Source organism: Nomascus leucogenys, chromosome 5 (assembly GCF_006542625.1).
Source record: "Nomascus leucogenys isolate Asia chromosome 5, Asia_NLE_v1, whole genome shotgun sequence".
NCBI classification, from domain to species: Eukaryota; Metazoa; Chordata; class Mammalia; order Primates; family Hylobatidae; genus Nomascus; species Nomascus leucogenys.
In genome coordinates, this window is record NC_044385.1 from 127,973,162 (window position 1) to 127,994,731 (window position 21,570).

Here is a 21,570-nt window from a genome sequence, read left to right on the forward strand (position 1 = left end):
AAAGCTGTTTAGACTGAAAGAACTTACTTCTGTCTTGGATACCGTTCATCATCTCATTTATTTTCTTTTATTTTATATATATCATTAATAAAATTTTTACTCAGTAAGTAAAGATATTTTAAATAACCAAAGAGGAAGTTTTTTAATTAGGTAGGAGAAATGGGTGAAGTGGAGGGAAAAAGAGTTGAATCCAGAGCCTCATAAAAGATGAACTTTGGGAGTAATTTGAGCTATCCTAGATTATGACAGAGAGTCCTGAGGGTGAGTCTCACAAGGCAAATATACTGAGTGATTGTATGCATTTTTTGCACTTTAATTAGCCACCCAATATGCAGGTGTGCTCCTACTCCAAGAAAATCATGTAAACGAAAATCCAAAATTATAAGCACAATAATTTAGTAGTTGTTTTAATTAGAAATGCAACCTAATTTAATACAATTCCCTATTCATTTCCTTTAAAGAACAGACACTTTAAAAACATGATTCAATTCAGGGGGAAAAAATCTGTTTTTGAATACTTTTTTGGAAGACCATCTGTAAGAATCAACCCCATCCTGCTCTCATTGACATTTCAACCAGACTGGGCCATGGGACATTTGCTCAAGGCTAATTGCAACTGTCTAGATCCATAATGAAGGCTTTCCTGGGTGACCTTTATGAATTACAGTAAGTAAAGCTCCCCTCTGAGAAACCAGCCATTCAATAAACTTTTACCTTTGGATGATGGGTTATTAGAAGCCTGTTGTCAGTGTGTCAATGATATTCTATTTGAGATGGAAACCTTTAGTTATAAGGTGATGGTGAGTAATAGCCTTTGTAATTTCAGGTTCTTGTCATTGTGGGAAGTGCATTTGTTCTGCTGAAGAATGGTATATTTCTGGGGAATTCTGTGACTGTGATGACAGAGACTGCGACAAACATGATGGTCTCATTTGTACAGGTGCGGTATTAACCTTTTCTAATTGCTGTATGCCACAGTTTGTTATAGAGCCAAGAGACACTCGTCATGCAATGCTTTAGGTGGCCGGACCAACAGGGCCAACTGTGAATGTGAAATATCTACCAAAGGCGAAGTAGGCGTTTGGGAAAAAGCCCTCACATTATTCCTGGGCATAGAAGAATACAAGAAAATGAAGCTAAATTTTGTGATTATTTGGGATACTTCCACGAAGTAACCTCCCCCTCAAACTCAGATGTATGCAGTTTTATATTGAACACAGAAAAGAATTTTCTTGGCAACCATTTTACTGTGAACATGGTATAGGGAATGGAATTTCTTTTAAACAGAATCTGGGTACCACTAGTTGACGTGTTGGTTGCTTTTAGGGAACTGGATGTGTGTATGGGGGAGAGGTATAAAGAGGGCTCAGCCGTGTCATAGCCACTGCTATCCTAATTTATTGAGTCCTCATAATTGTTTATGAATTCACGTGTTTAGCCAAGTTACGAGGAAACAGAGACATGTATACTTGTCCTCCTCAGCTCTAGTTGAAGGTAAAAGATGACTCTTTGTGTGTCATTAAGTTAGACCTTTGCTTTCTGCCCATCGTTACTACATAGGACTCTCTTCACTGATTACTTGGCCTGCCTCATGTTATGTCAAAGAGCTTTATGTTTTTCAGTATTTATTCATAAGTCAGACATAAGTCGCTCTCTAAGGGAAAACAAAATTCGCCTAAAAGCCTAGCTGGAGTGATACAGGATGGTTACTATCTGATCGGTAAAGGGTGGCACAAAATAAATGCCACTAATTGTTTGAAAGATGTCTCACAGCTGTTTAATAAGATGTGATAACATCATTGCACAATAAGAAAATCTACCAAGGATGAATGAAATGATTTCATTGTGGACACTTGTGATTTATAATAGCATGTTTAAATTTGGCACATTTTGATCATAATCATGATACCCATGTGTATTTTATTGCAGGGAATGGAATATGTAGCTGTGGAAACTGTGAATGCTGGGATGGATGGAATGGAAATGCATGTGAAATCTGGCTTGGCTCAGAATATCCTTAACAATTACATGAGAGAGGTCTGGATTCTTATTTTTTCTAGGCCATTAGAACATATAAATGCAAAGGAAACCATGTATATTCACCACTAGGACAGGTTAAAAAGACCATTGTATGTTTTTCTATTTCTGAATTACGCATGAAATCCGAGTACCTATTAGAAATGAGTTATGCAAATTCAGATGCAAATAAGCCTAGAAAAAAATGTTTCTTCCATAATTAACACAAGTGGTTCCTGACGAGAGCAATTTTTCCACCCAAAAGACATTTGGCAGCATCTACAGACAATTTTGATTGTCACACTGGGTGGGGTGGGAAGGTATGCTGTAGGCATTTGGTGGGTAGAGACCAGGGATACTGCTCAGCATCCTGCAGTGTACAGGACAGCCCCCAAACAAGGAATTATCCAGCCCCAAATGTCAATAGGGCCCAAATTGAGAAACATCGAGTTACATGGCTATTAGAAATCCACATTCTTACACATGAAAGATCATATTAGAATCTAAGGAAAACATGCATATTCACATTAATCAATCGATCAGATTTTTCCAGAATTCCATATCAGTCAACATTTTAACATGGGGACAATGAAGACAAATACACAGGAGGTAGAATATCAGATTGGGGCTGGATCAAGGGCAAAACCTGGTCATTAAGTCATTTGACATCAAATCATTTAGCCACTAAGTTATTTGTCTACTCTCACTTTAAACTCACCAAAAAAGATTCTCTTAAAGAAATTATGAAAAATGTACAATTTAACATTTTAAATAAATAGTGACAGAAGTTGTTTATACTCTGTGTCAGTATATATTTACCTACTGATAATTTATTTAAAAATGAATTGTTATTTAGGGATATCTATTTTAGGTTTCTAGAAATAAGGGATCACATTTTTAAAACTGGGCAGGGGTTATGTGTACAAGAAATCTGATTTTTTTATTTTATTCCATGGTAATGTGGCCTTTTAAAAAGACAATATTGAGTTACATATAAAATGGGCCTGAAGTATGCATCCATTTCCCTTAAAATACTTTCTTTTTTCTAAGGATACCTTACTTACTGGAAACCTGGGGTCAATGCAAAGAAGTCAAGAAGAGAAATACTGTGATAAAATGGTACCGATCTCAGAAGCTCACAAAGGACCAAAAAAAAAAAAAATCTAGAAATGGCTTAAATATAAATTACAAATATTCACTCAGTGATAGGAACAAAATGTTTATTTTTCTTAATGGTGAAACTTTGCTTTGTATGAAATTCACATTGAATTATGAAAGTGTACAATAATTGGGACTTCCCTTACATATTTACAGGTAAATCTACTTATACACATTAGGCAACCTTTAATTATTTAGAGCTAAAAAAACCACTTTTTTTCTAAAGGTGAATTATTACGTAAAATCCTAGAATAACGTAGCAAAATCATTTCCATATTACTTTAAGATGAAAATTTTTACTTGGAAATTTTATTTTAATGATGTAAATATTCTAGAGTCATGGCTTAAACTTTGTAAGTCATATTTCCAGAAATAAGGAAAATATGCATCCACTGAGTTACTTAAAAATTTAATATTGAAAATTATTTTAAGAGAACATTTAACTGATGCTGATTTTTATAGTACTAACAATGTTCTCATAATAGATTTATAAAAATTGTTATCTCTATCCTGAGATTAAGGAGTGCAACCATGTTGTTGTTCTATTACTGAGTATGTAAATTGATATCTCTTTCATAAAATGAGGGAAATATAAGTAGTCAATAAATAATGTAGGTTATAGTCTTTCCTCTTCATTACCTAAACATTTTAAGCTGCAAACAACCTATTATTATTGTTTTGTAGCAATTTTGATGACGTATTTGCTGATGCACAGACATTGGAATTCATTACATTATCTAGCCATCGTAATACAAATGACCTTTGGATTTATCTGTCACGGCGCTTATCCTCCTATTAAGGATCAGAAAGTTAAACTTTATGGACCACGTACGTCCCTGTCTCATATTCTTCTTTGTTGGTTTCTGTTTAATACTTTAAAGCTGTAAAAAAAAAATAAAAATTCCTTCTGAGCTCCCAGGCCATACAAAAACAAATTAAGGGTGAATTTGGCTGGCAGCTGGGCGGTACTTTGTCAGCCTCAGCTCCACCGGAACTGCCCTTGATTCTCTATAGCTCATCACAAAACCTCAGGTATGTCTTATTTTTCTTATAATCCTCTGTATGTTATTATCCTTTTTATTAACAACAGCTACAACAAAAGTTCTGCTCTTTGTCATAGTCTCATGTATGAAGAGTGTCAAAAATGTCCTCAGCATTTGTTTTCTCAGAAAAAGAATTTAGATATTGGAGAAATTATCATACCATAAAGTTCAAAGTGTGATTCATCTAAAATTTTGGACAAAGATGAAACTATAGTCAGCTCCGTTCTAGTGTTCATTTAGTTAGAAACCATAGTACCGGAACTGTATTATAGCGTAAGTTACACGGTACCTAAACTCTAAGGAATGCTTTTTCTTTGAAAACAGAAATATTTTATTTTTACTTATTTCTGTCCACTATGTTTGTGTGTGTGTGTGTGTGTGTGTGTGTGGTTTTGATGCCAGCAGTGCAAACACCAATATATCTATTAAGAAGTGATTGAATTTAGATTGGAAAAAATAAAATAGTTACATGTAAAGACATAAACTCTTTCCTTCTTAAATGTGATTTTCAACTCTACGATAGAAACTCCCTCTAAAAAAACAAGCAGGGCAAGAACAAACTTGCAATGGGTGAGAGAAAATAAGCAAATCTCATTGGCTCGTTCCTGTTTTTAGGAAGTTGCAGTGGGATTAATGTCAATTGGAAGGGCTGCAACAAGTTTAGAGAAGGTGTTGGCACTAACCCTGCTTGTTTGGCAAATAATCACTGAGGTATTCCACCCAAGGACTTTTTCAAAAAAGTCAACTAAAGTGCTAAGCCGTAAGAGGAGAGACATTATACCCGTTGTCTTTCTGGGCTCCTTGAGTTTATCTGGATTCCAACAGCACTTTGGAAGTACTGCCCTCCACCACCTCAAATGCAAATACAATCTCTGCCAGTAGACATTGGAATTAGACTTAGTGAAAACCAGGAAAAAAAAAAAAAAACTAAAAAAAAACTAAAATAAAACTCAGCCTTAGTTTGCAGACTCAACTGTCAACACTTTGAAACCCTACTCTGTATTCAAGAGAGTCAACAGGCCCTATGTGTCACATTGTAGGCTAAGAAACCTAAGCTATGACTACTATTTCACTCAAAGTAAGACAATGTACATCCTGGATTTTGATATGCCTGCATTTTGGGAAAAAAAAAATTGAGGATTTAGCCCAATCGCTTTCCCTTGATATAGCCTTGTTCTGAATTAAAATGGAAAAAAAAAATTTCAATTATTTTCATCTTCTTCTCAATTGGGTGTTAGTCAATGTGGTGGTCTCTTCTTGAATGTGTATCAAATATTAATGATGATCCACAATATTAGGGAGATAATTTTAAATGATGTGTCTAACTTAAAGAAGTTTTTGGTTTTTGCTTTTAAAGACAACCAAATCTGATATTGTTCATCCTGATAAAAATAACTTTTAGTGCTTAAAGCATTAATTAAGCAAGTGGCTAAGTATGATAAAGAACTTCTGCTTGCTCCTCAAGAGGCAAACTATTTATTAGAAGAACTGGAGCAGGAGTCCTTTGGACCCATTGTGGATCTCTTTAAGCCACTCGTACCCAAAAACATTCAGGACAAGCAAACATTTAGAGCAAGAATCTCCAAATTCTTCAGGATTTGGAATGAAATGATGATGTTCATTTTGCTCTTTACATAGGGTGGAGAATTTTCATGTCTTCTCTAATTTTTCCAAGTAAAGTGAAGGGGTAGCAAAATGTTTTAAAAAGCAATCTTATATTAGAAAACAAAAATGTTGTCACTTGAAATACCAAAACAACTTTTCTGAGCATTGTTGAGGGACTGGCAAAGCAATCAGCTACTATAACAAATCAGTAGAAATAACCCTCCCACACCAGATATGCATGCAGAAGGACTGGAGTATTATAGAGACTTGATACAATGGACATATGCACATGGAGGTACAAAACACACGGTCTTTAAATACAAATGAATTCCATCAGATTTACTATACGGAACATCAGTAGTGACAGATTGCACTTACTTAATAACAGCAAACTTAATTTCTGAGGGGAAAAAAATGGTGAAGAAGTCTTATCCCAAACAAATAGCAAGAGAGGTATCATCAAAGAGCTAAAATTTTCTTTGGCATGGTAAAGGGGAAAATTGGGTTTACCAACTTATTTACATGACATTTCTCTATATTGGTGGGTAATGCAATGCCATTTTGTTACATAAAGTTGTTTGATGTTTTTTAATATGCCTTCATATAAATATTTTATTCAATACGTTGTATTTGTGAATACAACAAATGATATTAAACACAGAAACTGTACAATGCAGACAAACTCTTTGTATGCAAATTAGCAATACATACCAACAGTTCTTGATACACAGGTACCTACTACATGCAGCTCGTCAGTGCTGTCCTCTTCCCATGCAACAGGTGAGACCAGACATAAAGTAAATGACCTAACTCAATTACAAATAACAAGGACCCCTCTGCAATATGTCTAAACATATATTAGAAGTATTTGACATCCTTCATAGGGATAAATGCCCTTATAGACACCCCCTATATAAAACACAACAGATACACATTTACATAAATCTCAGTCATTTACAAAAATAAATCTTGTCTTAATTTAAACCAATAAACAGACTTGAAGGTGAAAAAGAAACCAGCAAGTAGGGCTGATTATCCATAGCAAATAGATGGGAGTGTTTGCTGTGTGTGTGTGTGTGTGTGTGTGTGTGTGTGTGTGTGTGTGAAGTGTTGCTGTAAGTAGTGTCTATAAGCCCATTTGATTGGATTGCAAGTTAATTACTCATAGTTGGCCACATATTATGGGATATATGTTTTCTGAAAATAATTGGTTAATAGAAGTTATCTAATATATTTTAACTGATCCTGTTAAAAATAGGTTTCAAGATGACATAACACCAAATCAAAAATGACCAAAGGAGTCATTTTGTTAGATTTGTAATTTAGCATCATTGACAATAAATCTACTCAAACGTTCTGCTAACTTTTTATTTATTCAAGTAGAATCCAATATGAAAATGAAATAAGCATAAACAGTTAAATTTATACTAAACCTTTAATCAGCTAAGCAGGCCAGAATTTTTTAATGCTGGGCAAGGGCTGTCATGAAGATTTATGAAAGCAGTGACAAAATAATTTCCCAATAAGTACAGTGCAGATGGGGAAAATGATGACTGGGTCATCCTCCCACATAGAAAGAACAACAAGAGGCCAGTACATTGATCCGACATATAATTTTCAATAAATGAGGTTCAGTTTGGTCTCAACTCAACTCTTCTGAGAAGAAAACATTGAATTTTATTAGGTGTACACAGAGTTAACAAATATATTCCCAAACAGTTTAGTATGAAACATTTTGAACCCCTTTAGATCCAATATTGAACATTTTGCATGGAATCTTCACTGTGTAGTCAACTGTTCCTGGCCTTTCTTGGTAGTTGTCTTCCCTAAGCTCAGAGTTCAAACAGTATTAAATTAAAAAGGAAATAAATTAAGAATGCAAAATAAAACAAAAGAAAATAAATGGAATGGAGCAAAATCCTGATGGATGAATGTGTTGGTTTGCCTTTATTTTCATCTAGGATAATTCAACAGACTGTATTCTGAGATCATGGCAAGGCACCTCTAACCCAGCCACTGGGCAACATGAGCCCCAAATGCTGAGTGAGTTAGAGGCATGTACTGGTGAAATACACAGTACCGGACTCAGCATGCTGAGCTAAAAAAAATATTTTTCCTAATATGTCCAGTTTAAAAACTTGTCATTAAACACCAAAAATATTAAAGTCTAATTTATAACTAACGTTTGCATTGCTGCTGCAGGAAAGAACACAACAGCCGTCTTGCCCATGCTCTGCTGAGTATGAGGGGAACGCAGCCAGAAACGGGGATGGCGTTAAGTTTGGTTCATTAAAAACAGGACGGAGTATATCTGAAATGGATTTAGGTAGCGCAATTCTGGTAGGTTGTAATTATTTTCCTTTTTTTTTTTTCCAAATAATGAGAATTAATAGATGAAAAATGAACCTTAATCAGGCCTACAAGGCCTACAGAAATCTTTGGACCCACTTTCTCAAAAACCAGTGGGTCTTGCTCGCTGGGCAAGGCAAATGTTACCATTACCAGTAAGCTTGTGATATGTATAAAACACACACACACAAAGAAACTAGAGGGGGATGTCAAACACATATCATAGAGAGCTTCCCTGGATTGTGTTTGAGCCATTTCCCACCCAGGCAATACCGACCTTGGGAGCACAGTATCTGCTACTGGACAGAGCGTATATGTGTGTTTAATCGATAGTGTGAGCCAGAGACAACAATCTTAATCTTTATAGATGCAATTTGTAATAATAGGTTTAGAAGGCTTCCTGATTCCCTGATTGCTCTCCGACCTAAGCCAACTGCAACATTTAAGATTTAGAGGAACAAAATCCCTGCAAAAGTCACAGACAGTGGAGCGAGCAGCCCTGTAAAAATGGGAAGAAGAGAAATCCATAATAGCACAGGTTTACAGCGTCTAACTAGAAATTACTCAATATTATTTGTGTGCTACAAAATTGAACTTAAACACATAGATTTCGCTGAAACAGGACTCAAAAAGGATTATGGGTAGCTGTCAGCAGGCAAGGTATCGAGTGTACTTGTGAAGTATGTCATTCACATGAAGTGTCACAGTCACAGAAAAGATATTAAAAAGGCATTCCATATCTGGTAGGGCATTCCATGGTCTGAGTTTAGCTGGTTATCCAGGTGTCTTCTTGTTGTGGGGGGCACAACAGGTTGAGATTTATCCACTTGCAAGAGAAGTTCGGAGACAGCAAAGAATAAGCATTAGCTTACTTCCTGCTGCTCTTCAGCCACGGAGCAGGAATGTCTGGTGAGGATAAATCACTCAACTGTGCTCAGGACGAATAAGTCACAACACCTGTGAGGATCTGGCTATGTTGTCTTACTCTTGTTGACTGGTTTGCCTCCATTCATTATTGCAGACGCACTTGTGCTTTTACTTGGCGTCACCCCAGGCTTCGGGACCGTTTCCCCAACATCATGCAAAGATGGTTCTCGGTACATGGCAACTAGTGATGGGAAGAAAGGAGGAGGAAAAGCAAACATTGCTTGGTTAGGTGTGAGAATGGTCCATCCATACATGCATAGACCACTGCAGTTTGCCCATTTCTGTTTTCCCTGAAGTAAAGCAATTCCATTGAGAAGGAATTCCTGTTGTAAAGCAATCATTTCCAGCCCACAGAGAACATTACTCCCTTCACATTCTCTGGTCTGTATACTTAAAATATGTACATGAGTGTGCATGGATTTTTGTCTAGGACAGAAGGTTTAAATGGGAGCTATGGCCTCTCTGTGGGTCCTTGATGTAAAACACACACACTCTATAGGAGAATGACAGGCATTTAACTTAATTCTCAAAAAAAGAAAACTCAGACTTCCCTTCCACTGCACACTAATATCAACACTTGAACTTCTCATTCACTTCAATCAATCTTTGTGAGCTGCGGTATTTACATCCTAGAACATTAAATTACTTTCTCTCAATCAACATAGTCATACTAGTGTCAACTTCAAAGCTACACAAGATAATAACAAATAACTCTCTTCCCATAAGCCAGAGCCTTCAGGAGATTATCATTTCAATGTTCATTTCCTACAATCATGGAAAAAGACCCTTGGGCAGCAGAAGGCAACTCCTCATTTTCTGCTACGTTATTAAAAATCTAATAATTGACATGATACAAGGGCAGAAACAGAATGGCAAGACAGCAACTGAAACTACCTGAATAAACTCTGAGGATTTATCTAAATAGTGTCTGGTGGCATAATCACAGTAGTTCACGTGGCTTTTTAGAAAATGATTTCTGGAAGTCCTGAGAAAGGACACATCAGAGTGACTGATGCTTGGGGAAAACTAGGGATTAAAGTCATCTGCCATCAGAAATACAAGTGCATTGGAGCTGCCCAAACTGCTTTTTAGGTTTTTGAAAATTTAATGTATTTTATGAAGAGCCCTTAGGTTTAGTTAAGATGAACTACCATATGCATTCCCTATGTTCAAGGGGGTAGAATGTGGCCTTTAGTATCAATGCATCATGTGAGTTTTCATCAGCACACATACTTGAAAGTGCAAATGTACATAAGGTTTCTATTATTAAATTACTTGCTAAAAGGAACTAATGGGTATCCTGAAAGCACATTCCAGTCCCTCGCTCCTACTACTAATTAAATTAGCAGACAAAAGCATGAAGCATTGACCTTGATTTTCTATGTAGTGAAGTTGTATTGTCCAACAATGATAGACTGGATTAAGAAAATTATGCAGCCATAAAAAGTGATGAGTTCATGGACATGGATGAAGCTGGAAGCCATCATTCTCAACAAACTATTGCAAGGACAAAAAAACCAAACACCACGTGTTCTCACTCATAGGTGGGAATTGAACAATGAGAACACTTGGACACAGGAAGGGGAACATCACACACCGGGGCCTGTTGTGGGGTGGGGGGAGGGATAGCATTAGGAGATATACCTCATGCTAAATGACGAGTTACTGGGTGCAGCGCACCAACATGGCACATGTATACATATGTAACAAACCTGTACGTTGTGCACATGAACCTTAGAACTTAAAGTATAAATATATATATTATTTATTTATAACAAAGATATGAATGCCCTAGAGTACCAATAATTAACCAGGTACTTAATTTGTCCTAACATTTCCAATAATATAATTTATATTCGGTATGGGTTTTGAAAGTTTGAAATTAATTTTCCTCTATCAAGTAAACAATGTGATAACCTCTGTCGTTTTAGTACTTACCCCCTTAACTGTTTTTAGAGTACTTCTGCTAATTTTTTGAAAACATAACGATTGTTTCTTTCTCATATATATATGTGTATATATACACACAAAACACTCATATACACATAACAAATACATGAGTGAAATACCAAGTATCATTCTATACCACATCATTATTGTCTCTGATATTTTCTACGGGATATACAAAATAACTGGTTCCCAAATTTTACCTCGGTTAAATGACATAACAGCCCTTTTGCGTTTTGTTACATTTATGCAGCTAAAGGGTAAGGTTCTAAAAATCTAGTCAATTCTTAGCTATTTACAAAACATAAAATGAGTGAAAAGAGATAAAGCACGGTGGCAAATAAACCATGGTCTTGTTAGAGCTTCTGTGGGCTTATTTTTTAATTTTTAATTTGCATTTAAATATTGGTAAGTCCAATGTTATCAAAATTTATTTAAAACAACGAAAGTGTATCATGGATGTGTTTTTTGGGAGGAACAGGGAAATCCTCTAACTTCTTTCTACTCTAATCATCCTTATGATCCACCATATACTGAGAATAATTCACTCATATTACAGACTCTGGAATAATCTGTCTTTTCCTACATAGGCCCTGGTGGCTAACTGTTTGGGTTTCAATAAATTGTTCTACAGAAAAATATAATTAAGAGTGAAACTAAGTCAACATCACTGAAATTATAGAAGTAGTATCAGCCAACAAGAGTGATTTTTCTGAATTTAGGCAAACTGGAAATTATATACTCATAGATGATGAAGAATTGACTGTTCAAATTTTTAAATTATCTTATTTCAATATAGCATTATGAAAACAATATGCATTTTCTCTTGATGGCTAAGCCTTTCCTGTAGGAATAAAACACAAAAAGAAAATTGAGCTGTCCAAGCTAGCTTAAAATATTTACTGAGTTATTGTAGATCTGATCTTCTGCAAAAAAGTAAACAAAAGAACGTGAATAGAAACACATGTGAATAGCCTAAAATCAAATATTTTTGTAATTCTCAAATGTTACATAGATAAAAGTAAATGACACTTTTGGCAGAATCATTAATGAGAGAGGTGCAGATGTTGTTGATTAATTAAAAAAACTTTGTAGCCTGCTCTTTGGGTATCTGATTGAAGTAAATGTGAAGTTTCCATTCATCAGGCATGGATGACTGGATATACCCCTTCCTGCACACAAATGAATGTGGATAAATTATTTTAGTAAAAGAAGCAATGCTACAACTGTATACAGTGAAGAATTACACAATTTGAAAGCAGATGTGTAACATCAGCAAGTTCTTTCAGAGTCAAGCTATTATCTCTTAATTTTCTGTAATTATAATAATTGACAAGTAGGTAATTACTTTCACCTAGGTAATATCAAAATGGAAAATACTTTTGATTCCACACTCAAAACTTATTTTTTCTAATATACTTATTATCTTTTTCTAATATACTTATCATCACAGATTTGTATCATTACAGATTTAAAATTGTTTTAAATTAATTAAATTATCTAAGGGTTAGAGTGGTTGTAGCAGTGAGGATTTCAGCTTTTGGAGGTGGCAGAGAAGAAATGTTTCCTGGTACACATACATACACAAATACGGTAAAGCATATAAGGGGCACAAATTCTAAATGAATAACTTAAGTAGGCATCTGTGCAACCATCACCCAGATCAAAATAAATGACATTTCCAGCACTTCGTGAAGGTTTCTTGTAGCCATGGTAGATGTATCAATTTGAAAAATAAAATATGTAATAAGTCTATGTAATAATAATGCATGCATAATACTCACCTTCCAATGGCTTGGGTAGAAAATGAGCTGCTGGTTTGGTTTTCTTTACTCTGTTCCCTTTCATAGCTTGCCCTTCCTTATTTAATCCCAAAAACCAGGCTCTACCAGATTCCTGTTGTCTGTACAGCATGGATGAGTAGATTACATAATAATTTTCAAAAACAGATTCTTTAAACTTGCATTCAGGGGTAAAAAGTTCCTGTGGAGAGAAAATGAAACAAAAGTTAGAGGAAGGAACTTGATCTTCACTGTACATTCTATTCATTCTCTAGAAAGTTTCCCAGCATGGTGAAAGAGGGCTTTGGCATGGATGACCGGATATACCCCTTCCTGCACACAATAATTGTCTATACATTTTTAAAATATACAATAAATTGAGAAGAACCTGCTACTATTGAGAATATATAGAAGCAAAAGTATCTCATAAGAAAACAAGACATGAGCAAACTAAAGATTTAACTTAAACAGAAGACAATTCAACCACAGTATAATCAGAAAGGGAGCATTAAAGTAGCATCAGATATTCGCAATAAAGTGAACCAAATAAAATACACATTTCAGGTATTTTATAATCCATTTTACATGTTTCCATAGGAACAGTGAAATAATACTCTACAGTTGCCAGTTGCTCCTCAGATCACTGAAATCATAGGGTGATACATTTTACTTACAAAGGAACAAACTGAAACCTCAAACTAAAACCATGACAATTAGCTGGCTTACTTGCCAGCCACTAGAGCTATTGTTGTATAACCAGATGAGGTTAGGTGTCGTGTTAGCTGGTCATAGTGACAGGAGCTGAAAATAATTCAATGGGGCTCCAAGGGTTTGAGCACCATTGGAACTCTTGAAGATAAACATCAAAAGCTGCTCCAACTGAAAAACCACACAGCATTTTTGGAAAGCATACAGTTTGTTAAATACTATTATGCTCAATGCCATGGTCTACATTAACTGATGAGCAGCACAAAGCTTACTACTTTACAACTATTATTAATGTCAGAAATATTCACAGATGATTTTTATATACTTCTTACTTTGGGATGAATAATAATATAATCCCATGCCAAATTAATAAAAAAATTGATAAAGGTACCATCTACATATGCATTTTTGATAGCCCTCTATTAAAAATAAATTTGAAGTTCAACCTGTCTGGTTATAGACCATGAAAGACACTTAACTAGTTTAAAATAGGTCCAACACTGTGCTATTCTATATGTATATAAAATATAGATGGAAAATAGAGCCTTACTGTCCTTCATCTTTTTAAAAATACCACAGGAGTAAAAAATATACACAAACTTTTCATTTTTCTTTAATAGATTTTATTATTGCAGAAAATAATAACTTTTGTTTTTCTTCTAAAAATGTTGTATACCCATTCTGAAAAATATTCCTTAGGGGCTAGAAACTAAAACATTAAAGGCTTGACTTTATGCTAACTGTAATTAGGAATGTGACCTCATGTCATGTAGAAATTTCCTTTCAATATTTCCCATAAAAGTGTGAATTATCAAATGCTGTTTCATGCAGGAGACAATTTATTCAGTGTGCTACGTAACTTTAATTCACTGAGAGCTAATAGTTTTCCAAGGGGAACAGGCTTTGTTAGTGGCAGATGCTTTTCAAGACAAAGATGACAGTTACAATGATCAATTTGATGAAATCGCAATAGCCAAATGACAGGTTTAGCCCCCTCCTGGAGCAACTTATGTAGATCTTTATTTCTTCCTGATGATGCTACCTCAGATTAGAATAAGATCCCATCCAAATAAATGTTCTAGCTTTCTACTGAGTTCTGCATCTCCAAATATCCTCCTATTAGTTTTCTCACTAATAAATGAGAGTCTCACTGAGTCAATGTCCAGGCCATGCGCCAGAAAAAAGAGATTGATAAAACAGTGCATGTTCATGCATTTATTGTGAGTAAAACAAAATGGAATGCTATAAATCTGGCTTCTCCCCAAGAGACTAATAAATATATTGGTTGAAACTATACTTTCTAAAACAAAGGGATTAGACTGGCATTTCACTTGTCTTTTTACTGAGACAGGCCAGGGCATCTAAGCATATTGCTTACTAGTTAAAAACCTATCTCAAAATCAGCTATGAGTGAGATGGTAAGAGCCGACTTAGTGGGTCACTTAGTGGAAGTCAGATGAACCTGGCTCTGCCTCCTGGGCTTCAGGTGGCTCTGCCCAGAACCTGGCTTACTGATGTCATCCTTTTGCTACAAACACCAGAAATGTAGGTCCACAGGATTCTCTTCTGATCATCACTGCCATAATGTCCAAAACATGAATGGTGCTTGCAACACCATCTGCAACTTAGCGATATATTGTCTCCATTCTGAATTCACTATGTTGAATATGGAAGCGAAGAAGATGCTTGATGTAGAAGAAGTAATTTATTCTCAGTGGATACCTTAAGGACTTCTGACACTGTATCTTTTCAGATGAAATGTTCACATCCTAGGACTCCAAAGAAGTCAATTCCACAGCACCTTTCTGTGAGCTGTGCCTGTGACTTCACAGATGCGTGATTCTGTCTTCCACAACTGAGAACTATTGGCTTCAGTTGCTTTCGATAGTGGAGACTGGTATATTTTCAGCCCTCTTATTTGTGGCTAAATAATTAATGCACACACAAATGCACATGTTACATTCAAAGATGTTACTGTCTGATACATTTTCTCAAAACTTTTTGAGAACTTAATCTATTCCTCCAATATTGAAGTCTCAAATAACCCCAGCATTTCCTATAGAACCGATAGAATCAATGGAAGTTGAGGTTAGTTGCTATTTGATGTCATAAGTGATATCCTTTCAACATGTAAATGGGAAGCAATGGAGCAGATAAACATCACCTGTGGAGGCAGACAGTAGGATTCAACCCTGACCCCACTCCTTACTAGCTGTGTGTTCTTGGGGAAATTACTCAATCTCTCTGGGCTTCAGTTTCCTCATCTCTAAAACGAGGACAAAAATCATAGGGCAATAAGGTAGTTGAGATGATTGAGTGAATAAATGCGTATTACATATTTAGAAGAGAACTTGGTATACAGTGAGCACTCAATAATTATTCTTTAAAAGTTTCTTATTATTGGTAGTCAAAAATATATCCTGATCAGTTATTTCAATTCTGTGAAAATCTCACCAAATCAAAAGTCAGCTACATAATTAGTCAGTGAAAACAGTTTTACACAAAATATTGGGTTCAGCATGAAATATACCAAGATAAATAATAGTCATTCATTTCATTGAAAAATGACAGAACAATATAATATTTGTTATGAGTGACTTACCTATAAAATACTAGAGTGATTATAGGGGCAATAAATGGTATTGTGAAAGGCAAGAGGTGGGAAATGGCCTGGTACATTTGGAAAACTCTAAATAGTTCATCACCGAGATACAGGCTTTGTGGGACAGAAGTGGAGAATGTTGTGGATGGGAAGATAGGTTTGAGAAACGTAATAAAGGGTCTTGGAAACTCTAATAAACAAATTAGATGGCTTATAAGTGAGAGAAAGACATGTTGAATTCCTGAATATGCAACGGAATAATAATATGGCCTGATTCATATGTTATAAATACAAATCTGTTGTCAGTGTGGAGGATGGTTTCGAAAAAGTCAAGAACATGTCTGTACTGATGTTTTCAACCCTAATCTCTCACAAAATGAACCTGAAAGTTGTGTGTAGAACATGAGTATGTGTGTGTTCACGTTAATACTTAGTATTAATATTACAAATAGAGAACCAGAACACACAAAGTAAGGGGAGAAATAATATCAGGATTATGACACACTGACTTCTGAACTTTCTGGTAGCCAGGACAAAAAGAGAAAGACTATAATGTTATAAAAATTATTCAAGAAAGAAAATATTTTCCTTTTTGAAAATGAAAAGTTTCTTGGCATGAATTTTCAAAAGGTATTTCCTTATAAGGGACCTAAAAAAGTGACATTGACCAACATAAACAGAAATGCTCTTGAGAGTAATTGCACAGTCATACTTTGTGCTTCAATCCTGCAGTATGCTTTAGGAAGACAGATTGCACTGAAAATGTCCAATAGGTAGAACTACTTAAAGTCCAATAGGTGGAAATAATTGTAATTGATGAGATCTCCAGGGATAATGTGCACAGCACAGGCCACAAACTCAAATACCTCTAATGACCAGGTAGATACAGGAGTGAGGCAAGCTGGCATGGTCATGGCACCGTAACGAGGATAAATGGCCTCTGACTCAACCTCTGTGGTGAGGAGATGAAGACAGTGGTAGAAGCAATGATTTTTTAAAAAAGCAGCTGTCCCTCACATGGTTCTCCTGTGAAAATAAAAACCTTAGATCTTCAGAAGATCTGATTTTTCAAAGGAAGTAAGACATGTAAGTTTCTACAGATAATCTCCTTTTAACATTGGCAACTATTTCTTAGTTTTTGTTTTTCAACCTTGAGTGGCTCAAGGGGCCACGGGGAAGCCCGTGAGCCTTCAGTGTGAGACCTCCAATGTAGAGCAGCAAGAACCAAAGAAAGAGGAGCCCTACTTTGCTTCTCAAAGCAGTCCTAGTCTAATTGATAGTCTCTATGCAGTTGGATAATACAATTATTGTGCCAGTGAAACACTCTAAAACTGGCAGTGATAATATGAAAATGCTTATTTAAATTTAGGCTTAAATATAAACTCTTTGAATCTGCCAAAACGAGATCGATAAGTTTGATGTATCTTTTTCTCACCTTGCCTCCTGCCTATGTTTAGAGCCATCACCACCACAACAACAAAATCAACAACAGATGAGTTCCAGCAGAAGCTTGAATATTAATTTGCACCACTGCCAAACTCAATCATCAAGTCATAGGATAGAAAAATGCAATAATTAAACAGAAATGTTACATCTTTTTTACGTTGTGGTTGTTTTTGAAATGAAAGCACCATCTGTGGTGTACTTATTATCCTAACAGTAGCAGCAGAATTCCTCTTCTGAGGGAAATGCCTTTGTTTAGGAAAATACCCTGATGGGCCATTTGCATGTACAAAGAGAGACTTCTGGTTGGAAGGAGCTCGCCTTCCATAACTCATGAGGAATGAATAACTCAGATAATCTGGCAAAACCATAACCTCAGAATTGAAAGTGACACGAGAATCTAATCCAGTGGTCTGGCACACTGGCTCTTAGGCCAAACACAATTTTCACCTGTTTTTGTAAATAAGGTTTCATTGGAAAACAGGCACTTTCCTTTGTTTATATATTGTCTGTGTCTGCATTCATATTACAAATTTCAGAGCTGAGTGGTCGAGAAAGATCTTTATGGCTCACAAAACCTAAAATGTTTACTATATGGTCTTTGCCAAAAGTTTGCCAATCCTGATCTAAGGTAAAATTTGAGGACTTTCCAACCTAAGTAACTGAGGGAAGAGTTATTAACCCAATAGCAAATTCCTAAGGAGCTAAGCATTCCCAGGTTAAACTTGGATTGCACATATTTTCACATATGCAAACATATACAACTTGAAGGAGAAGCTTCACCAGTGTTTCATCCTTGGAAAAGCCTGTATGTTCTGTTACGAGCCCGGGCTTCCATTAGGAATTAGCCCACCAACTCCACTTAGTTACTATGTCACCTTGGTGTTATCTAAGACTAAATGAAAATTATGTTTTTGTTAATGTCTTCAAGTTTGCCCACCACCACCATTTAAGGGAAAACTATAAAAGGGGCATTCTGAACACATTCATAACATTTTTTAGAATACTAGGCAATTCCAAAATAACTTAAAAAGAGGAAATAGAGAAACTATATTAGACACATAGTAGCAAATAGCACATAATAAATACATGATAAATAATAGCTACTAATATTTTACTAACCTCTATATTCCAGAGTCATCCAAAAATTCAGTCCCCTCCCATTAACAGCTCAATAATGACCCTTATCCTGCACTCCTTAGGAGTCTCTCTCCTCAGAGGAGGCTTGAACTTAAAGGAGGAGGAGGTCTCCAAGTCCAAGTTCTTACTTTGAGTATAATATTAAATAACAAAGGGTTCTTTCAAGTATCAAATAAGAGAGGTGAAAAATAATTTGTGAACTAAAAATTAAGTTGTAATCTGTAGTTATATTTACAACTATAAATTGAGTTTGAAAGTGCAACTCAAATGTTGTTATCATGAACAAGGCTGTTATTTAATTATTCTTTATAGACTTCAACTTAATTAGACACACCTTTAGATGGGAATTCTCATATTCAGATCCACTTAATGTGAATTCTCAATTTTTTTTCTTCCCTTTTCTACATTTTGGAGATTTGATCTACTAGAGTTTATCCTGAGGTCAGCAGAGATTTATCCCAATCTCTTTCATCTTTTACAGTTTTAAAATCAATTGTATCCTTTAATGCTACTGTTCTGACACTAACCACTTCTTTAAAACAAAAAGGCAGAGTACTCTTAAGATTACTTATAAAGAAAAGAATATCGCGAACTTTTAGAAAGATTTTACAGTCCTGAAGTTGAAACAAAATATTTGTAGTTAACACTCAAAAGCAGAAAATTAAGTTGACTAATGTATTTTATTTATATAAAGTTGTATGTAATCAAAAATTTTTAATATTGGGCTGTGACTAATGCCCACAGGAGAAAAAAAAAATTAGTTAATTGGTTGTGTATGTACCTCAAACAAAAGCATGATTATGTATGAGTTTAAGAGACAACTTTTGGCAGGGCACGGTGGTCACTCCTGTAATCCCAGCACTTTGGGAGGCCAAGGCAGGCGATCATGAGGTCAAAAGATGGAGACCATCCTGGCCAACATGGTGAAACCCTGTCTCTAATAAAAATACCAAAATTAGCTGGGCGTGGTGGCACATGCCCGTAGTCCCAGCTACTAGGGAGGCTGAGGCAGGAGACTCACTTGAACCTGGAAGGCAGAGGTTGCAGTAAGCGGAGATCGTGCCACTGCGCTCCAGCCTGGCGACAGAGCGAGACTCCATCAAAAAAAAAAAAAAAAGAGAGACAACTTTTATCCTGATTACAGGACCCAGGGAATTTAAGTATATTTCTACCAACAAAGGAGTCTCAACAGCAACTTATATTTATAGGGCCAAATTCTGTTACTTAGTTTCCAGGGAAACAAAATTGAAAATTAAAGCATTTTTTGGCAGTAATTTCTCAACATTTAGAGATAAACACATCATTAGATACAATAATTTATTTATTAAATATTATGTTACTTTGATTCATTATATTTATTACATGTTTTATAACATTTAATAACTAAATATCAAATAATTTGATTTACATTTTCACTTATTCAATATAAATATGTATTATATATTTTAAAATATGTATTTTATATGTGTGCATAATTTTTAAATATACATAAGGAGATGTCTCTGTGTGTGTGTGTGTGCGCATTTGTGTATGTGCACGTACACTTAAAATGTGGTATTCAGGGACCAGTAGCAACTTCATCACCTGGAAGCTTGTTAGAAATGCAGAATCCCAGGCCCACCCCAGACCTACAGAATCAGGATTTGCATTTTAACAAGGTCCCAGGTGACTGTATGCATATTAAAATTGGGACACATTGGCATATATTCTCATTACTACATAGAACAAATCAATTAATGACCACATTTTAAGAAATGTCAATTAAATTGACGTTAGTCATAAGCTTGCTACCATTTCTTAACATTAGTACAAAATTTATAAAAGCAAGAAAATAGAAACAAAAATCTGTGGTATTTACAATACGTCTGTAAGTAAGATATTTTAAGATTATAAATAAAAATATGTCCCAAATTGTTCTACAATGTAAAATCTTTTTCTCTGGAATATAGACATGTATAAACTCCTAAAATAATAATCCTTGTAAGATGAACAGATGGCACCAGTGCTATAAATATTAGCCAAAAATTCACAAAATAAATATGCTCAAGAACATATTAAGACAACCATATATCACTTTTACACATTTGTCAGTTTTCAACTGTGTTGCCTCAATATTAACAATAATAATGATGTTAATAACTATAGTTAACACTTTATGCATATTTCTATATTGAGCACTGCTCTACATACTACATAATCCACTAATTTAACCCTCACCATAATCATAGGGGATGACACTATTATTATCCCCATTTTAGAACTGAAGAAACCGAGGCACAGAAGATTGAAGTAACTTGCCCAAGTATGTTACTTTCATCAAGATAAATATAATTATTTAACTATTCCTACTCATTTATCATATTGTTCAATTGAAAGAATTTACTTTTTAAGATACGTGATCAATTGCAAAAATGGTTCTAATTCTTCATCCTCCTCCTCCCAACCAATTACCTTTGCCATGTAATTTGCAGCATTCTCTTACTTTGAACAAAGATAAAGAAAGTAGAGGCTTAACAAGTGCTTGTGCAGCTGGGATTGCCCTCCCTCATGCCTGGGCTACTCTCGCTGGAGAGAGAGAGAGAGAGAGGGGAGCAGAGCCAGGTTGATACAATCAAAACTAACCTGTTACTAGAGGTGATCAAGTCCTGCCGAGATCTACAGAGCCACCTAGCCAAGGCCCACTTGGTCTTAGTTTCACAAGCAATATGCATACACTTACTGTTTTATGCCAGGTTTTGTGGTTGTTCATTATACTGTTGATAACTGATACATATAATTATCAATTTCACTGAATCACTCATTCAATTAAACATAGAAAATACGTATTTTATGCTGCTGATTTTTACCTACC

General features: G+C 35.3%; 2 protein-coding genes across 6 annotated transcripts in view; one reads left to right on the forward strand and one right to left on the reverse strand.

The window, feature by feature from the left end:
• Positions 1-2,813, forward strand: part of ITGBL1 (integrin subunit beta like 1) — a 265,662-nt gene extending 262,849 nt beyond the window's left edge. Inside the window, exons 10-11 of the mRNA XM_003270154.2 lie at positions 827-940; positions 1,930-2,813. Coding sequence (XP_003270202.1) covers positions 827-940; positions 1,930-2,021 — 206 coding nt within the window. The 3' untranslated portion in view covers positions 2,022-2,813. The remainder of the gene's footprint in view (positions 1-826; positions 941-1,929) is intronic.
• Positions 2,814-7,176: 4,363 nt separating this feature from the next.
• Positions 7,177-21,570, reverse strand: part of FGF14 (fibroblast growth factor 14) — a 686,118-nt gene continuing 671,724 nt past the window's right edge. For all 5 annotated transcript variants that reach the window (XM_003270153.4, XM_030813657.1, XM_030813659.1 and 2 more), the window contains 2 exons: positions 12,830-13,028; positions 7,177-9,279 (listed from right to left, as the gene is read on the reverse strand). In XM_003270153.4, the coding sequence (XP_003270201.1) occupies positions 9,143-9,279; positions 12,830-13,028 (336 nt within the window). In that variant the 3' untranslated portion in view covers positions 7,177-9,142. The remainder of the gene's footprint in view (positions 9,280-12,829; positions 13,029-21,570) is intronic.